The sequence below is a fragment of the Bactrocera neohumeralis genome, chromosome 5 (genome assembly GCF_024586455.1).
Source record: "Bactrocera neohumeralis isolate Rockhampton chromosome 5, APGP_CSIRO_Bneo_wtdbg2-racon-allhic-juicebox.fasta_v2, whole genome shotgun sequence".
NCBI lineage: Eukaryota > Metazoa > Arthropoda > Insecta > Diptera > Tephritidae > Bactrocera > Bactrocera neohumeralis.
Window position 1 is genome coordinate 38,245,221 of NC_065922.1, and position 20,786 is coordinate 38,266,006.

General features: G+C 35.9%; 1 protein-coding gene across 5 annotated transcripts in view; it reads left to right on the forward strand.

Annotated features, from left to right (window-relative positions):
* Positions 1-20,786, forward strand: part of LOC126760720 (protein trapped in endoderm-1) — a 28,068-nt gene that overhangs the window by 798 nt on the left and 6,484 nt on the right. Inside the window, exons 1-6 of one of the 5 annotated variants that reach the window (XM_050476572.1) lie at positions 7,703-7,716; positions 8,423-8,508; positions 18,133-18,206; positions 18,382-18,527; positions 19,715-19,815; positions 20,333-20,435. In XM_050476572.1, the coding sequence (XP_050332529.1) occupies positions 18,146-18,206; positions 18,382-18,527; positions 19,715-19,815; positions 20,333-20,435 (411 nt within the window). In that variant the 5' untranslated portion in view covers positions 7,703-7,716; positions 8,423-8,508; positions 18,133-18,145. Of the gene's footprint in view, positions 1-7,504; positions 7,717-8,422; positions 8,509-18,132; positions 18,207-18,381; positions 18,528-19,714; positions 19,816-20,332; positions 20,436-20,786 lie in introns of those variants that run through there. The other 4 variants (XM_050476571.1, XM_050476570.1, XM_050476574.1 and 1 more) reach the window with 4 other exon arrangements.

Genomic DNA, 20,786 nt, shown 5'->3' on the forward strand with positions numbered 1-20,786 from the left:
CAGCGGAGTTCATCACAAAAAGATATAAAATCTAACAGTAATAAAACAAATAACAAAAAAACTCATTGTTTAACTAATTTCAGTGAATATTAAATACATTTAAAAGTGGGTTTACAAATAAAACGCGAAATTTCTACAAAAAGTTCTTATTTTTCTTTTTTATTGGCGCAGACACCGTTTACACGGTTATAGCCGAGTTAACAACATCGCGTTAGTCGTTTCTTCTTTTCGCTATTTGGCGCCAATTCGAGATATCAAGTGCAGGCAGGTCCTTCCCCACCTGATCTCTCCAACGGAGTGAAGGTATTTCTCTTCCTCTGCTTCCACTGGCGAGTACTGAATCGAAAACCATCGTTCCATCAACTGCGGACCATATAGCAAGACGGGAATGATAAGGGACTTATAGAGTTTGGGCGTAAATTTTAAAATAATATCCCCCGTTTTCAGCGTTAAAATGTGTAAGTACGGATAGAGGAGGTCCTCCGGACTATAAAAAATACATATATGTATATGTAGGTGGTTGACACTGACCGATGGCTTTTGAGATATTTGCATTTAAGGGGTCAGCAGGGCAATCTTTTTTCATTTTTTTTGTTTTTGTTTTTGCATTTTCTGTCCAGTTATACCCTTAGAATTAATCTAGAAACCCACTTTACCATTGGAAGGTTTCGAAAAAGGCCCAAAAATAATAATACCGTTCGACGTTCGGAGCGTTCGGAGTGCACATCTTTATATGCTTTTTCAGTACCTCAAACTTTAAACGCGTTTTTTTTTTCAAAACACACTTTTTTAAACTGGCGGACATGACTCCGGTCGAACTACTCAACCGATTAGCTTAACTTTTTTTTTTAATGTTCCCAAAACGCCTGGCTATCGTCCCTATATTTTTTTATAATTTATTGACAATGTTATGACAAAATTTATATTATTATTTAAATGTTAATTACTTTTTTATGAATCAACATTTTGTTATGATTCTAGTAGGGACGATAACCATTCACGTACTTTTTAAGAATAAATTGGGTTTTTTGTTTCTGATGATCCAAACATGAGAAATCGTGTCCGCCAGTGAAAAAACGCATCTCCTTCACCCTGCCATTTTTCCGACAGACGTCATCAAAAATTCCGAAAAAAATTGTTTATACACTCCACGATATTCCTCATGATATGTATGTATGTGAAAAAAGTTCTATTTTAGAATAAAAATTTGTAAAAAAAAATTTCAAAAAAAAAGGCCAGTTTACCCTACTGACTCCTTGAAATTCAAAAAAGTCAAATATATAAAATGTGTATTTCTCCGTTTTTTAATGAGATTTACATTTATATTTTTAACTTTTGTATCAACTAACATTTATTCGTTTCGAAATAAAAGGTTTTACCTTATCTATGTACATATTTTGCAGAAGAACCAAATACGCGATTGGCAGGAAATAAATAACGCATTATTAGTTTTTTGCATGTAATTCCTTTCTGCATTGGCGCTCTTCGTCCGCGCTTCAAAAAAGTCCCGGTTTGGACTAAAAACTAGGCGTTTCCAGTTCTATCGCTTTGAACTCCGTTTTGTGCTTAAAAAAGAAAATAGGAATCTGGCCGTCCCAACATCGGGATTTACCAAGATAAAGGAAATTCTGAAATATGTTTTTTAATGAATTTTGTTTTGACGGTATAATTTTTATTTTTTTAATATTTTTTTATACGTTTACAAAATATGGTAACACTTATTTTTTACTTGCTTGCAACCATTTTCTTATTGTATAGTATGAATAAATGGATTTAAATGAAATTAAATAAGGAATAAAAGTTATTTTATGTGATGCCCTACAAGTATTTAATACAAAACAAATGTGTATAACCGAATAGGTGAAATGATAGTTGTATAAAAGTTAAAAATATGTGTGTAAAATTCATTATAAATCAAAGAAACACGCACTTTAAATAGTTCAATTATTGAACAGTAAATCAGTCATTTGTCGATGATATGGTGCATGGTGAAAATCTGGTTGATAGTAGTTTTTCCAGGTCTAAAGCCACACAGATAAGGTCCAATCAGTTTGTTGACGTTGGGCTTTAGTATTTTACACACAACGCTCGATAAGATCTCATATGCGATATAAATCAGGCAGGTAATTGCTATACGAATCTCGACGTATTGGAACATCTATTCCATCGTCATCAATTGGGGAATCGGGTTCGCCATCTCCAGATGTTACACTTTCACTGCGGTTCAGCAGGCTGGAAAAGTGTTCCCTGTTTAATTGTAGTATGCTCTGGGCCGATGCCCACCTCCGGGTGTTCTACTAGAGTATGCTCCGGTTTTAAAACCTGTTAGTCGCCGCATATTTTCGAAAATTTTTCCAGCATCATTCCTGTCGGCTAGCTTGTCAAGCACGCATTTTGGCCTGTCTTTTTTTTTGTCTGTAAATGTGTCTCGTTTCCCTCCTTAACTCCCGATATCTATCCCATTCCGCACTTCTTGTGGTCCATTGTAACGGCGCAAGGTAGGTTGTCTGGTTTTTCTCCACTGCGTCACGAGACTCCTCATCGTATCAGCTGTTCCTTTTTCTTTTCTCCGAAAAAAAATGGTTTCGTTTGAAGCTGTACGTAAGAATCTTGAAATGCCATCCCACAGTTCGCTTATACCGAGTATATGATGAGTGCTCTCTCAGAGTGCAGGAGTATAAGACGAGTAGAAATCTTTCGGCTGTCTGTTGTGATTGCAGCATCTCGACGTCGAACTTTCCTTGTGTTCACAGGCGCGTATCTTCGCTACAAAAAGATAGTGGTCCGAGTCGTTGTTACGTCCTCGGAGCTTATGTACGTCAAGGACACAGGAGACATGTTGTCCAATTATCATGACGTGATTGTTCTGGTTTTGAACTTTTCGATCCGAAGACAGCCCAGTAGTTTAATGAATTTTCTTGTGCCCCATATTTCGGGCCCCTGCGAAGTCAATCAACCTCAACATATTTGGTGAGGTTTCGCCATGGGGGCGCCCTGCCATTAAAATTGCCAAGCACAATTTTTACATAGTGGCGGGGACAATCCTCATAAGCGCTCCATATTAGGAATCGGACATTGTTGATGCATGCTCTTAAATCATAGACCTTAGTTTGCTGTGATCGTCATAAAAAGTGGGGTCTTTCATCCAGCTCACAATGGGGTATAGTCATGCTTCTGGGTATTGAAGCAGTCGCACGGAATGGAGTCGTCTTGTCTAAAACCTCGTTTGGTATCGAACGGTCCGGAGATGTAATCCTATATCCAGACGGATCTTTTGGCATTGATCAACGTCAGTTTGCACAGCCGTATTAGTTTTGCGGAGATACCAAATTCAGACATAGCAACATAAGGGCAACATTTTCGTGCTGTCAAAAGCAGCTTTAAAATCGGCGAAGACGTGGTGTGTGTCGATTCTCTTTTAACGGGTCTTCCCCAAATTTGGCGCATGGTGAATATCTGGTCGGTTGTTGATTTTTCAGGTCTAAATCCACACTGATAAGGTCCAATCAGTTTGTTGACGGTGGGCTTTAATCTTTCACACAATACGCTCGATAAAACCTTATATGCGATGGAAGAGGGCTTATCCCACGTTAGTTGAGCAGATTGTGGGGTCTCCATCTTTGTGGATTCTACAGAGCACACTTAAATTCCAATCGTTAGGCATGCTTTCGTCCGACCACATTTTATAAAGAAGCTGATGTATGCTCCTTATCAGTTCTTCGCCGCTGTGTTTGAATAGCTCGGTCGGCAATCCATCGGCCCCCGCCGCTTTCTTGTTCTTCAGGCGGGTAATTGCGTTTCGAACTTCTTCATGGTCGGGCAATGCAACGTCTGGTCCATCGTCATCGATTGGGCCTGTCTCCTGACGTTATACTTTCACTGCCATTTAACAGGCTGGAGAAGTGCTTCCTCCATAATTTTAGTATTCTCTGGACATCAGTCACTAGATTACCTCTATGAGTTCTACCAGAGTATGCTCCGGTCTCAGCGAGCAGGAGTGCAAGTCGAGTAGACAATCGTTTGGCTGTCTGTTGTGATTGCAGCTTCTCGACGTCGAAACTTCCTTGTGCTTGTTGGCGTGCTTTTTTTGCTGCACAGAGGTGGATGCGTATCTTGACTGCAACAAGATAGTGGTCCGAATCAATATTAGGACCCTGGAGCGTACGCACGTCTAATACACTGGAGACGTGTCGATCTGATTGGTGGCTTTTCGATGAGAGACAGCCAAGTAGCTTGGTGAATTTTTCTATGCTGGAATCTTGTCTACAGATACCCATATTTCAGGCCTCGACGTAATCGATCAGCCTCATCTCATTTCGGAATGTTTCATTGTGGAGGCTGAATTTACCGACCTTAGTCCCAAAGATACGTTCTTTGCCCACCCTGGCGTTAAAGTCGCCAAGAACGATTTTGACATCGTGGAGGTGGCAGCTGTCATAAGTGCGCTCCAAGCGCTAATAGAAGTTATGTGGTCACATCGTCCTTCTCTTCCATCGGGCCGTGGCCGCAAATTAAGATATGTTGAAGAACTTCGCTTTGATGCGGATTCTGGTTAGACGTTTATTCACCGGGGTGGATGACAGTGCTCGGCGACAGAGTCTCCCTTCTGTCACGAATCCCACACCGAATTTGCACTCCTTTATATGGTCAGTGTATTAAATGCCTACTCGCCCACTTCTTGAACGGCGGTGAAGGCAGCATTCACTCTAACGAGAACATCAACCAGCTGGCCAGCGGCATCTTCCCAATTAAAAGGACCGGACATTCCCGGTGCATGCCCTATATTTCAAGTGAATGGCAATCAGAGAACTTTCCTCACTTGCGTGAACTTCTACGCATGACTTTATCCTCCAGCAGATTCATAAGTTATTTTTATTCAAGTAACAAGACATTTTGTATATTACTAAATGAGATAAAGTAACGATATCAAAAACTCTCGATTTCCTACCGAGCGGTAGTTATCAAAAAAGCTGAGCTGGCGCATCCCTCGATATCTATGGTTGTTAAGGAGGTTTTAAATATTATGAACTATATTATGATTGAGACACAAATAATTGAAGAGAAGCAATCTTAAAGGTATTTCCTATACAATGACATAGGATCTTTGAAAAATATCAAAAATTAACAAAATGGCGTAATTTTGAAAAAAAATTTCGTTTTTTTTAGGTAAAAAATTGTCGTTTTTTAATGCCAAATTGACAATTTTAAACCAATCAAAAAGATCGTGGGTCATTGTATAGTAAATGTATTCAACAATACTCAGGTTTAATTTGAAGTCGATCGGTTAATTTCTCGTTTAAAGTTTCACTCATATGTATATGATTATACCTGCGAGCGGTATATAGAACGCTACCATCCAAAAACTATTCAAGATACGTCCTTGCCGATTTCATAGGATATTTTTGGAAATATAAACTATCGACTATTTTTGAAAGTGTCACACTGGTATAGAAACGACTTCGATGTGGATAGCCTTTGCTGCGAAAAACACAAATATGACAACCTAAGCCTTGCCCCTGATACGAAGATAGATGTTAACAGGTACACAGGTGTCAAGGTTTTTTTCTATTTTTTGCAGCACTTGGAAGTAAAAAAGCGTGATTTTAGTTCAAAAAAATCGCGGTTAACTCGTAGTTTAAAAAAAAAGTAAAAAAAAAATGCAAAAAAAAATTTTAAACCTTTAATTACGTTTCGGATAAATCCAAACGGAAGTTCGATACATTAAATGTAAAACTCACCTATGGTATTACATTATTCAGCTAGGTTTAGCTTTCAAAATGGAAACCTCCCCATGTTTCCCTCACTGGATACAACGCAGTCATAAGAAGTGTCAAAATTATGTATGGTATGTATGTACTCATTATCCGAGTTTACAACTTCTTACTTATAACTTTTTTATACTCTTTGTTCGGCAACACTCTCATTAGAACTACGTACTTATGTACATAAGTATGTCTGCTGCCACTACGGTAGCGGTAGTTGATCGCCACGGCGAACATTCTAGAAACTATGTACAAATTCCGGTGTCTAAATGGATCTGCAAGTTGTCATCGATTCTGTTTTGTTCTGGGGCCCTATTCTGTATCTCGATTCGGAACTGTATTCTATTCGAAATTCGGATCTACTTTATAATTATGCGAAAGTTGTACCACCCAGTGCCAGAATAAATACGTACAATTTTCGGTTTTGCTTCCTACAACTCAAAAGCTAACGAATAATTTATTCGAAAATTGGCTTGAAAATGCGAAAATCGAGTTATAGAATATAAAAAATCCGAATTCGTGTAAATTTTTTTTCGAATCGGGTTACAGAATAGAGCCCCTGTAATTCGTGTTTCCCACAATGTAGACAAGAAAACTTAAAATATTTACTTCTGTTATTAAAACTAATGTTAAAATTTAAATTGCTTGTTGCTTTTATAGACAGTTAAACATTACATAAAGTTTCAAACAATCCTGATTATTGTCTGTTGAACAGAATATTCCATATGTCACTTCACGTCATATATGTAAATGCTACATAAACATCTTTTATTTTTCTGCCACAGATCTTTATGTTATCCTAAAGAGTAGCTCATAGTTTTTGATGGCTTAAAATTGCCTTAGCAATTAGCTCTCGTAACCACGTTGATCAATTTTAACGTATTTTATCGCTTCAGATTATTTCTTTACCCGTCAATTTAAATTTTCTATTTATATTTAATTAATTGTAATGCTTTAACAACGAATTTTGATTTCTGTTATGTAGTTTAAACAGCCTCACAAAATACAAACAAAGCTCTCGCTTCATTCTTTTTAATCCAGTTGTGTAATATGCAATGTTTCACCCTACTCTCAATTATATAATCTACTATGTTTTGTTCCTACATATGTATGTATGTATGCATGTTTTGTGTGCTTACGAACAAATTTAATTTTTAATTAAATATCCGCTTAAAGAACGCGCTTACATTGACGGGTAAAAAAAATAATTTGAAGGGATAAAATGCGTTAAAATCGATCAAAATGCATTTTTTGTTTAAAAATAAGTTAGAAAACTCATATTGTGGCCCTTTACTACAAATTATATAAATTACCTGAGTCAACATTAGTGTAAGAATAGAAACATTTTATTTGGATTTTTCCAAATTTCTAGTACTACATATAATACGTTCTTACGCTTTAAAAAAATTGTGCCTGTTCTGAAATATACAGAAAATATTGCTTTAGATTAGAGCAGCTTTGATGTTTAGAATTTTTAATGAATAGAATTTAAAAATAACAAAATAAATCTACTATACTATACTTTTTAAATTTTTTCGCATTCATCTAAAAATACTGAATTTGGAATAAATAACTTTTCCAGTCTTTTTAATGAAAGTTGGTTTTTTATATGTACAACTTTTGCTCTAAAAAATACTTTTTATAGGTACACCCCTGTATGCATACTGACTTTTGTGTTATGGTTAAGTGTTATTGCATCCGTTATATATAATTTATTATTAGTATAACAATACTCGAATACATTTGCTGCTGTTGTTGAAATGAAATATTTAATATAACTCAGACACATTTTGCATAAGATTGTTCATATTTAAGGTGATAAGTTGAGTTTGACAGATGAAAACATTGAATAATAATTTTCTGAATGTTGTTAAAATTTTACAATAAAAAAAGATAAAATATGATATCGATAATGTCACATATTTCGAAATTTTAACCTGCGGGAGCATTTAAGGTAAGATAAATTGAATATATAACAATATTTCATATGCATGTATGTACATTAATGCATATTAAAATATTAACTATGCAACATTTTGAACGTAGTATAATAGTTTTGTTTGTAACAACTAAAACTAAACAAGATACAAGGTGGTTACATATATTAAAATGGTCAGAATGCCGAAAGAATTTATTTCCGAATCTCTGTACATCCTGTCCGACCGTCCAAGCCATAACTTGTTTAAAAATTGCAGAGGACAAATTCAGCTCATTGCCACATCTATGTATAATGGAAAGAATATAACATTCTACGTCATAAATTTTAATTTACTATAATGTTTTTTTAGTGGGCCTGATAAACCTCATATTCGTATTGCAGTTTACTACCGAAAATGTGTGAAATCAAACCATGAATTTAATAAAAAAAATATTCTGCTGCATACTTTAATTTGTTTTATTTGCTGCTTGGTAGTCAAATTTATTATAGAACTGACATTAAGCTTGATATTCTTTTTATTGAAAACTAATTTCCCTGGAAATTAGGTGAATAAGAAAATCCTGTTACCGAGTTTATGCATATTTGGGAATTCTGTATTTGAGTTCTGTCAACATTGCTGAATTTATGTATTCAAGTTAATTGATGTATTTAATTAGTATTCAAAATAATTATGCATTTCAAATAAGGTTTATTAAATTTTTTGTTTGCTTAAAATTTTCAGGATGGGAGAAAATATTATATATCCGCATGCTGCCACCTTATTCGCTGCAATTTGCGCAAGTATATTTGCAATCATCGGAACATTTGGTAAGGAAAGTAGCCAATAAGTGCTTATAAATATTTAACTAACAACTGTATATATTTAAAATTAACGGAACATTTGTTAAAAAGTAACCCATAAATGTTTACAAATATTTAAAACCAATAGTGCCAGAGCACAAAAGTAAATCAAAACATATTTATGTGCGAATATACATATGTATATGTATACGGCAAGGGTATATAAACAACGGATTTTTTATAAGCAACATTGTGAATTTGAAAAAATTTAGCAAATTTTTTGGAGCCATTTTGTTTACTGTTCAAAAAGACAGCAGCACAAATACGTATAAATGTGATACAGTACTATATACAAAATGTCGAGTGTAATGAAGCGCTGATAATAACAATATATATATTATAATAAAACGTATGATCTTAGATTATATTCAGTCCAATAATATAATTATTAAAACGTCATGTTATGATCCTGAAACGTGTTATTACTAAAATATTGTACGGTTCATATGAATGATTGGGATTTCTCTAAATGGTTTAAGAGAAAACATCTTATTTTGTCATGCGATTTCAATTTGTTCCGCAAGATTAGCCGCGGTTTATTAGGGAAAATGTTGTGTACACTCAGTCCTTTTTTTACGCGATCTCTTTTTACGCTATTTCACTTTAACGCGGTTATTTTTGCAGCGCAAATTTCTTTTTTTACGCGAATTTTTCACTTTAACGCGATTTGCTTTTTTCGTTTTTTGCTTGTTTACATATAAGCGTAATCATTTTTGAATATGTCGGCGCACCCTAATAGTGTGTGGATATTGGTATGCGTGTGTGAGTGTATGGGTATACAGTTTCGGGAATTTCGTTAAAAGACTAAAGGCCTAACTATTATAAGGTCTTAAGCTTGCAGCAGAATTGGAAAATTTCAAAAAGAATTGTGTCTCTGCATGTTAAGATATAAAGAACTACATCGGAATTTATTGGGTCCAAAAAGAAGCATTCAAACAAAATTAACTGAATTTATGGTGCAAATTCAGTCGGAGATGCTAAGTCAATCAGAACATCAATCCATAGTTCTTACTATTGATTCTGGTACAAATTCTAGTGATATCAGTGCCGGCCATCAAAATAAGCGGCTAAGAATAATTTCCACTACGGATAATGACAGTGATTAAACAGCATTCAACGGTGTTTTCAATAAATCTACCTATTTTCTATTTTGTTCTCTTTTATATATGGTTTTTGTTTTGTATTTTTTATTTTGTTATGAATGAATAAATCATAAGTCTGAAATTTGAAACTTATTGTATTGTTTTTGAATATTTTTTTGCTCGTAAATTTTGTTATACGCGATATTTTTTATATTCGGAACCAATTCGTCAGTTAATATTGGAAAACTAACCATTTTTACGCGATTTTTTTTTTACGCGATTAGTGGCAGAACCAATAATCGCGTAAAAAAAGGACTGAGTGTATTAACTGTAAAAATAATGACATTCACATTTTTAGAAAAACAATTTAAATTTGTATATCGGAAAGATCAATTTACAAAAATGAGAATTTGAGAGTTGAGAGATGAGATCAACCCTGTCGAGGGAATTTAAGAGCTGCATGGTATATAGCAGCGTCGTCAATTGCCATCACCGTAACTGTTGAGTTGTCCGCAACTGACCTAGAACTTGCTCAACTACTCCTTTATTAATCTTTTCTACCAATTTGTTTTTGGGCGCCATGGTAGCTCTTTCGCACATCCACCCCTCGTTAGCCAGGTTTTTTTGTAAACTCGAGCATACTTCATTAATAAGGTTATCTTCCGAGCAAACAAAATTGCTAAATAGGCTAATTTAGCCGTTAGTATTCGTTGGCATGCGACCTTCGCCGACCTCGAGAAGCGGTTGTGCGAAGAGTTCAGACTCCTAATCATTGAAGAGCTGGACTCTTATGCTAGAATTCAGTAACCGCCCTACCTTAGCTTACAACGGCGAAGGCTTGAGACTTGCGTTTATCTCTTCTACTGTGAAACCTCGCTTGATAATCGGCATCGTCTGCCGGAAATCATCCACCAGTCACCAGACGACTACTCTACTCATCAAGATTGGATTACATTTAATATTTTGCAAGCTGCGATCTAGTGCTTCAATCGCTCGCTTACGACATTGTGTATTCATCACACACGATCAGTTTGCACCACTGCAATAGAGCACCGCTACCACCACTTTTGATGATGTTGCAACTGGGCGTTTCTTCACTGGCAAGGTTCAGCGAGAGCTTGAATACTGAGTTTACGGTTCTGTCATCACTAAGCAAGATTGCGGCTATTACGGAGGACGCGGCAACCAGAGATCAAGTTCAGAAAGTTTTGCCGGTGTCCCTCGTTGCATCCAAGAAAAAAGACCCTTCTTTGTGGGGCAGGCATACTGAAATCGCGCACATATCGCAAACATTTTATGCAAAATAACTTTCAACGCTTCGTTAAAAATTATGTCATCTTTGACTAGGACCCTTGGTATCAGCGAGCAATGTCTTTTGTCAAAGATTTTTTAAACTTGTCCCATAATTGCCGGTGTTTGGATAGTCCGCAGGTGTTTATCATAGTCACAAAGAGCTCTCCCATCGTTTTGTTTCAATGACCGTCGTATTCCAGCAACCCCATCGCCTCACATACTTCTCAGAAATTGTTCTTTTCCTGCACATCTACGACTTGGAACGCTTGAAAATTTGTAGACCTCGGATTTTAGTCAGCAGTAACCGTACACATGTACGGCATAATTCTACCAAGCGCATCTGAGGTTTTCACACCTGACCAACCGTCGACAAGTGCGCCCTGCACGCGATGTTTCCATTATTTTCGTGACGCATTCCACGTTTTTCTACATACCATCACCAGAACATCGTACGAGCAAAATCTTCGTCCTGGCACAGGCGGAAAAATGCGGTAAGAGTGCTAATAGGTCTCGAGAGTTCTTCTTCTTCTTAATTGGCGTAGACACCGCTTACGCGATTATAGCCGAGTTAACAACAGCGCGCCAGTCGTTTCTTCTTTTCGCTGCGTGGCGCCAATTGGATATTCCAAGCGAAGCCAGGTCCTTCTCCACTTGGTCCTTCCAACGGAGTGGAGGTCTTCCTCTTCCTCTGCTTCCCCCGGCGGGTACTGCGTCGAATACTTTCAGAGCTGAAGTGTTTTCATCCATCCGGACAACATGACCTAGCCAGCGTAGCCGCTGTCTTTTAATTCGCTGAACTATGTCAATGTCGTCATATATCTCGTACAGCTCATCGTTCCATCGGATGCGATATTCGCCGTGGCCAATGCGCAAAGGACCATAAATCTTTCGCAGAATTTTTCTCTCGAAAACTCGTAACGTCGACTCATCGGTTGCTGTCATCGCCCAAGCCTCTGCACCATATAGCAGGACGGGAATTATGAGCGACTTATAGAGTTTGGTTTTTGTTCGTCGAGAGAGGACTTTACTTTTCAATTGCCTACTCAGTCCGAAGTAGCACCTGTTGGCAAGAGCAATCCTGCGTTGAATTTCCAGGCTGACATTATTAGTGGTGTTAATGCTGGTTCCTAAATAGACGAAATTATCTATAACTTCAAAGTTATGACTGTCAACAGTGACGTGAGAGCCAAGTCGCGAGTGCGACGACTGTTTGTTTGATGACAGAGATATTTCGTTTTGCCCTCGTTCACTACCAGACCCATTTTCTGTGCTTCCTTGTCCAGCCTAGAGAAAGCAGAACTAACGGCGCGGGTGTTGAGGCCGATGATATCAATATCGTCGGCATACGCCAGCAGCTGTACACTCTGTACACTTCTGCAGCTCGAACTATTTTCTCCAGGAGCAGGTTGAAGAAGTCGCACGATAGGGAGTCGCCTTGTCTGAAACCTCGTTTGGTATCGAACGGCTCGGAGAGGTCCTTCCCGATCCTGACGGAGCTTTTCGTGTTGTTCAACGTCAGTTTACACAGCCGTATTAGTTTTGCGGGGATACCAAATTCAGACATCGCGGCATAAAGGCAGCTTCTTTTCGTGCTGTCGAAAGCAGCTTTGAAATCGACGAAGAGGTGGTGTGTGTCGATTCTCCTTTCACGGGTCTTTTCCAAGATTTGGCGCATGGTGAATATCTGGTCGGTTGTTGATTTTCCAGGTCTGAAGCCACACTGATAAGGTCCAATCAGTTTGTTGACGGTGGGCTTTAATCTTTCACACAATACGCTCGATAGAACCTTATATGCGATGTTGAGGAGGCTAATCCCACGGTAGTTGGCGCAGATTGTGGGGTCTCCTTTTTTATGGATTGGGCATAGCACACTTAAATTCCAATCGTTGGGCATGCTCTCGTCCGACCATATTTTACAAAGAAGCTGATGCATGCTCCCTATTAGTTCTTCGCCGCCGTGTTTGAATAGCTCGGCCGGTAGTCCGTCGGCCCCTGCCGCTTTGTTGTTCTTGAGGCGGGCAATTGCTATTCGAACTTCTTCATGGTCGGGTAATGGAACGTCTGCTCCATCGTCATCGATTGGGAATCGGGTTCTCCTTCTCCTGGTGTTGTGCGTTCACTGCCATTCAGCAGGCTGGAGAAGTGTTCCCTCCATAATTTAACTATGCTCTGGGCATCAGTAACTAGATCACCTTTGGGGGTTCTACAAGAGTATGCTCCGGTCTTGAAACCTTTTGTAAGCCGCCGCATTTTTTCGTAGAATTTTCGAGCATTACCCCTGTCGGCCAGCTTATCAAGCTCTTCGTACTACGCATTTCGGCCTCTTTCTTCTTCTGTCTGCAAATGCGTCTCGCTTCCCTCTTCAACTCTCGGTATCTATCCCATCCCACACGTGTAGTGGTCGATCGTAACGTTGCGAGGTAGGCAGCCTGTTTTCTCTCCGTTGCGACACGGCACTCCTCGTCGTACCAGCTGTTCTTTTGCTCTTTCCGAAAACCAATGGTTTCGGTTGCAGCTGTACGTAAGGAATTTGAAATGCCGTCCCACAGTTCCCTTATACCGAGTTGTTGACTAGTGCTCTCAGAGAGCAGGAGTGCAAGCCGAGTAGAAAATCGTTCGGCTGTCTGTTGTGATTGCAGCTTCTCGACGTCGAACCTTCCTTGTGTTTGTTGGGACCCGTCTAACCGATTTGGTATGTGGTATTATTTTCATATTACAATGTCACAGGGCGAAAACGGGCGAAATCCGAGTAGAACCACGCCTACTTCCCACATAACACAATTTCAAATTCCACTTTCTTATCCATGCCATCTTAGGACCAAAAATTTTTCAAATCCAAATAAAATGGGTCAAGCCCCTAGATACCGATTAGTTCGACCCCAGTACCTATAGTTGACTTTTGATCAAAAATATTGATCAAGGTGTGAGATATATAATTAAAAATCAAGGATAATCTGTCTCTGACAATGGTATGTCTGTATGTCAAAAATGGATGGAATCGGGGCAATACTTATCTTAGCCCCTATACACTTAATATATAATCATATATCGACAAATATGTGAGTTATCTCAATGAAAATGAGAGAGCAAAGTTTTACGCAGAGAGAAATGTTTTACGCATAACAGTGTGTCTTTGTGTCTTAAATAGATAATTTTGAGCGGGAAACTTGACCCATCTCCTATATAACAAATATCATAATTTTCGAACATCCGGCTTACTTTGTCCTATATGATTGGCTTTTTAGTATGTTACTCGTTAATAATATGTGGCATTGGAAAAATTAATAAAATCGGGTCGATACTACCTCAAATTCCATATAATACATACATACATATAATGATTTTCGTTTTTCTAACAAACCCTATGTGTCTGTCAGTATAGGATTTATGTATATATAGATATGTATATATAAAATTGTTTGGATTTCGATCCTCTGGCTCAGTTGCAAGAGTATAAAATGTTCGGTTGCTTACGTGTTTTTTTATTAACTAGTGCGACACCCATAAAGCGAACCTGTGCTTGTACCGAGCCTTGTTTAAATGGTTCCAAACGGGTTTTTGTGCAATGGCCAATCGAAAAAGTAATTACATGACGGTCGAACTAGAAGAAAAACTATAACATATGGCGTATAAAAAAAAATAAATTTTTAAGTACGAAATCTTAACAGAATATAACGTAACCCAACTATATCTATGCAACGAGAGATACAGATTTATAAAAAAATAATTGCCTTTATTGTTTATGGTATAAGGTTTAAGGTCATTCACAATTCATTTACAAGTTGTACAACATACATTTTTACATAAAAGTCCTTATCCCATAATTCGAAACAATTTCAATGCAGTTTTTAGAATTTGTTGGGTTTCCTGTGTAAAATTATGCATTTATCAAGGTTTTTAACTATTTAATGATAATTTTAAAATATTTATTGTTGTTTTAATTTTTGGGAGAATGTAACACAAAACACCAAATTAAATTTGAGATTTTAGATAACTAGCACAGAACGTGCGCGGGTGGGCTATTTTCACCATATATACAGCATCGGAAACGTGATAGAGGATCTTTAAAATGATATTCCTCTAATTTATTTCTAGATGTATCGTATTAAGGGGGTATTCGGGTCTAGAAGCATGAATTTCAGGTAATTTTTAAAGTGTCGTAAAAAAAGGCAATTAATATTTTTACTATCCATTTTTTTATTAGTTATTTGTTAATTTTAGAAGAGTACAGAAAAAATTAAAAACCTAAAAAAAGTAAAAAATTTCAAAAATTATGAGCTGACGAAGTGGGGGGGTCTCTAAAAATTTCCACGTGACCATACCATGATTTCAACCCTCCTAGTTATCTGAAACCAAAAAAAAAAGATTATTAATCTAGAATAATGTCGCAATGGCCGGAACTACGGAAAAGTGGGAAAAAATTTTTTTCACAAAATGGCCTGAAAAAAAGTTTTTTTTGATCACTTTTTCTGCTTTACTTCGAATTTTTTAAAAATAATAAAAATAAAAATTTGAGGATGGGGCTAGTTCCAACCATAGACAAGCTAATAAAGAATATATATAAAGAAGACTCTGAGAAATCGTGGGTATCGTTCCCAAAAAGTCTGTTTTGAGAAAAACGCGTTTAAAGGTTAGGAGGCAATTCTAGTGAACACGGACGCCACGTCACAAAATTGGCTGTATCTCCGAAAATAAGTCGAATTTTGAAAAATCAAGATATGCAAAAAAATCGATTTTTTCAAAATCCTAGACAAGAATACCCCCTTAAGGCAAGTTGCTCAATATGAATGAAATGGAAACTTATTAGTTATTAGAAATACGACGTCTAAATACATAAAGAGAGAATCTTTTTTACACAGTTGCGAACGGAGAGAACAGTAAATAAAGGCACAAAAACCCGAAATTGGAAGCCATTACAAATTACACCACAACATATCGACAAGTATCTTGATACGTAGGTTGCTATATATATTTCTGGCCTAATTATGTAAATATGCATATTTATCAACGAAAATGTTTTTTTTATTTTTATTTTATTTTTTTTTTTTTTTATTTTTTTTTTTTTATTTTTTTTTTTTTTTTTTTTTTTTTTTTTTTTTTTTTTTTTTTTTTATTTATTTTTTTTTTTTTTTGTCGATTGCTGTTTTGTTTCGGGCTCATACGCATAGATCCATGATTCGTCACCTGTGACGATCTTATATACGTCTTTTGAAGCACCGCGATCGTATTTTTTCAGCATTTCTCTACACCAATCCACACGAGCCTTTTTTTGAGCGATTGTCAAATTGTGCGGGATCCAACGAGAACAAACCTTTTTTACGGCCAGGTGTTCATGCAATATCGAATGTATGCTGGCGGGAGAAATTCATAGGCATGCCTCTATCTGAAGGTATGTTACATGACGGTCTTGCATTATCAGTCAACGTACGGCATCGATGTTTTCTGGCACAACGGCTGTTTTTGGACGACCTTCACGTAATTCGTCTTTGAGAGAGCGTCGGCCACGATTGAACACGAAAGTTGTGAAAAATATCGCACGAAAATGTTCACGAGTTAATTCCATTTTTTGGTCGAGATAAATTTTTTAATTCCCTGTAAATAAAACAATTCACGATTAAATGACAAAACGTTCTGAGTGATGTTATGCTAAAAATGTCAAACTTTCCAATGGAAATGTCAGATTGCACCTGGCAACACTTAGTGTTGCCCTGGGCCAGAATATATATAGCAGCCCTCGTACGCATACTACTTAATGGATGATTCAAAAACAAAATTTAAAACATCGCATTCAGTTTTTAACATCTTTGTAATTTTGAAAGAATATAAATACTTTTGAGTTACTATTATTACTATTATATAAGGCTACTAATGCTAGAATACATATCGCACTTGTTACGTTAAAGTGTAACAACTAAAAATTTGAGCATTTTCGGTAAAGACGAAAAACTGTTGAGTCGAAAGAAGTCATTCTGAAAACAAAGAGAGAGTCATAACGGTTTTTTAACGAAAGACTAGACAAATCACTGAAAAATTTTTACAGTGGGAGTTGTTACACTTTAACGTAACAAGTGCGATATGCTAAAATATACAAGACGCTATCAATCAAAGGCAACTGAGCAATTATTTGTTATAAGACCACTACTTTGTATGTTTGAAAAGTATGTATGTATATGCCAAATATTTTCTTTATTTGCAAACGTTTGCAATTGAATCTTCTATCTACGAAATCTCAATAATTGAAGGTTTGTGTTACCTTATACGCCTATATACGATTACTCTACCTTCCGCATATGTTCTTTTCCAGACCTTTTAATTTATTTCAATAATTTGAAAAAATTTTCAAATAACAGAGACGCATCGGCAAGTCTGGAACACCGAATGTTAACTAATTAAGATTATCATCAAACATTTACGAAATACTCGAAATTTTCATAGGAAAAACTTAAAAACTATATTTACGGGTAACGCCTACCTGCATTTAAAGAGTTCACTGTATCTTTCAAATTTCTTAATTTTGCACTATTTAGGTTTAAATTTGATCTCTTAATTTATATGCACCAAATTTTGTAATTTTTAATTAAATTTATTTTGTATGAAAAGTATTTTATGCTGTAGATTAAATTAAAAATAAATATATTTATGTATGCATAAAAGCATATCTAGACGTACCATATGTTTGCAAATATTCCCTGCCAGCTAACCTTCAAAACTTTTCACCAGTTTGTAACACTGGTGTAATTTGTTTGGGGTATGGTTTCCGTTTGTGGCCCAGCAAAGAATTCATTTCTTCTAAATAACAATAAAAATGTAAACTGCACAACCTTTGAGTAAATAATCCGCAATAAATGAAAATACGAATTTACCCTATTAATGAGTGCATTCTGGTATCTGTTGGAATTCCGTCAATCATTAAAATTTCTGGCGCTTAAACGGTGGACTGCGTATTACAACGAAACTGTGCCATGCATTACAATTTCTTCCTTTGTGCGCATGGAAATAAAATACCTAAGTTAATAAAATTTAATCAATTAATTAGAGATTGATAACTGAATCAAATAGATATCCAATGCATCAACGCTGATTGTTATGCTAGAAAAAGTAAAATAAAAATTTGATGAAAACAAATTTATAAAATAACACGAAATTTTGTCGACTTATCTTTGCCTTTTAATTGACTTTTTCTTTTGATATTTTCTCATTCGCATTTATTCAATAGATCGAGAAATCAGATGGCAAGTTCTGCTTGTTTGGGAAACTCTAAATTGTTTAAGAAAGAAATATTCCATAAATGTACGTTGGTGTTAACACTTGAATAAAAAATATGTAATTTTGTTAAAATTATTGGGAAAGTGGTTAGCCGTGGCTAGCAGCGTAGTAATATACTATATGTATTTACACATACATATATGCGTACATATGTTCATATAATATAACATTATATTACTCACGTCTTCTTGTTTTGCAGGCAACTTAATTACCATCATTGCATTATTGAAATGTCCCAAGATAAGAGTACATGCCACCACAGCATTTATTTTGTCGCTCAGTGTGTCTGACCTATTATTTTGCTTATTCAGCCTGCCATTGACTGCTGTGAGGTTTTATGAAGAAGTAAGTAACATCAATTTTACTAGTAACGCAACTGGTTTTCGTTAAAATTTCTAAGATACTGTGAGTTTTGATTATTGGATACTAATGTATACAGTGCTTGGCAGTGTATAATTTCCTTAATTATACTCTCGCAACAAAGTTGCTAAGGAGAGTATTATAGTTTTGTTCACATAACGGTTGTTTGTAAGTCCTAAAACTAAAAGAGTCAGATATAGGGTTATATATACCAAAGTGATCAGGGTGACGAGTAGAGTTGAAATCCGGATGTCTGTTTGTCCGTCCGTGCAAGCTGTAACTTGAGTAAAAATTGAGATATCATGATGAAACTTGGTACACGTATTCCTTGGCTCCATAAGAATGTTAAGTTCGAAGATGGGCCCACTGCCACGCCCACAAAAAAACCGAAAACCTATAAAGTGTCATTACTAAGCCATAAATAAAGATATTAAAGTGAAATTTGGCACAAAGGATCGCATTAGAGAGGGGCATACTTGGACGTAATTTTTTTGGAAAAGTGGGCGTGGCCCCGCCCACTACTAAGTTTTTTGTACTTATCTCGTAAACTACTATAGCTATGTCAACCAAACTCTATAGAGTCCTTTCCTTCAGGCATTTCCATATACAGTTCAAAAATCGGATAATAACCACGCCGACCTACCATACAAAGGTTATGTTAAAAATCGCTAAAAGTGCGTTAACCGACTAACAAAAAACGTCACAAACACTAAATTTTACGGAAGAAGTAACAGAAGGAAGCTGCACCCAGGCTTTTTTTAAAAATTGAAAATGGGCTTGGCCTCGCCCACTTATGGACCAAAAACCATATCTCAGGAACTACTAGACCGATTTCAATGAAATTCGGTATATAATATTTTCTTAACACCCTGATAACATGTACGAAATTTGGGTGAAATCGGTTCACAACCACGCCTTCTTCCAATATAACGCTATTTTGAATTCCATCGGATGCCTTCTCTGTATAATATATACATTAGGAACCAATGATGATAGCGGAATAAAACTTTACACAAATACGGTATTTGAAAAATATGTAAATGACGTATAATGAAATCTCGATTATCACTTTATCATGCGAGAGTATAAAATGTTCGGTGACACCCGAACTTAGCCCTTCCTTACTTGTTTTTAAGTTGTATTTATTTCTCATTTTTACTTTTTTATTTTAGAAATGGAATTTCGGAGAACCCCTTTGCAAAATATTTCCAGTCATATTTTATGGAAATGTGGCCGTATCTCTTTTAAGCATGGTGGGAATAACATTAAATAGGTAGTGTTATGACTCAATAAATAACATAATTTAATTGGAACATTCAAAATTTCATATTATATAAAACAAATATTTCCAACTTTATTCGTGGCAATGAAATCACAAAAATTCAGATTATCGCTATTTACTTGAAAGATACTGACCATTCTGCCATATTTCTCTTACGTTTACTTTCTTTGTAAAAAATATTTGAGAATCATTTTAAATATATTTTTAGAATAGAGGGACAGAAAATAAGTTATAAAAGTATATAATTATATATAATTATGACGAAATGGGCAAAAATTCTTCAATTCTTATTGTTATTAACTATTATTTTGTGTGGAATAAATAAAAGTTTTCTAATAAATCTTATAAATCTTATTTTGCGAGGAAAAAATATAAATTGAAAACTAATTATTAAACCTGATTTTTCCCCATTTCCTCATATCTGTTAATATATTATAAAAGATAGTTTAGTCACCTGGATTATTTTGTTCTAATTGGTATACATTTTGTATGTTTTATTACTTTGCAGATACATACTGATCGCCTTCCATTCTATATACGTGCAAATATATAAACGCAAATATATACTGCTCCAACTTTTTTTTATCTGGTCAACTTCATTTCTATTGCTCGTAAGTCATAAAACATTTCTTATTTTTGTAATAAGACTTTATTTATATGGTCTCATTTATTTGGCTGTTTTAGTTTCATATGCCCATGTAATACTGTGGGCAAAAATAGTAAGACTTTTTAATTTTAGTTTCGCGCGAAAACCCATTACTCGAAATATTTTTTTCCTTGGTTGGTACGACTGTTAGTAACATCTACGCCAAATGTCACATCAAAATAATCATTTGTGTTTAGTATACGCTTGTCTTTCTGAAGTACATAAGGGTGAAAATGCTTCTCTATTAAAGGTATGAGCACCTCAGCAGACCTCACATTGCCGGGACATAGCTCCAGCCTAAGGTTGTCACTCCCAT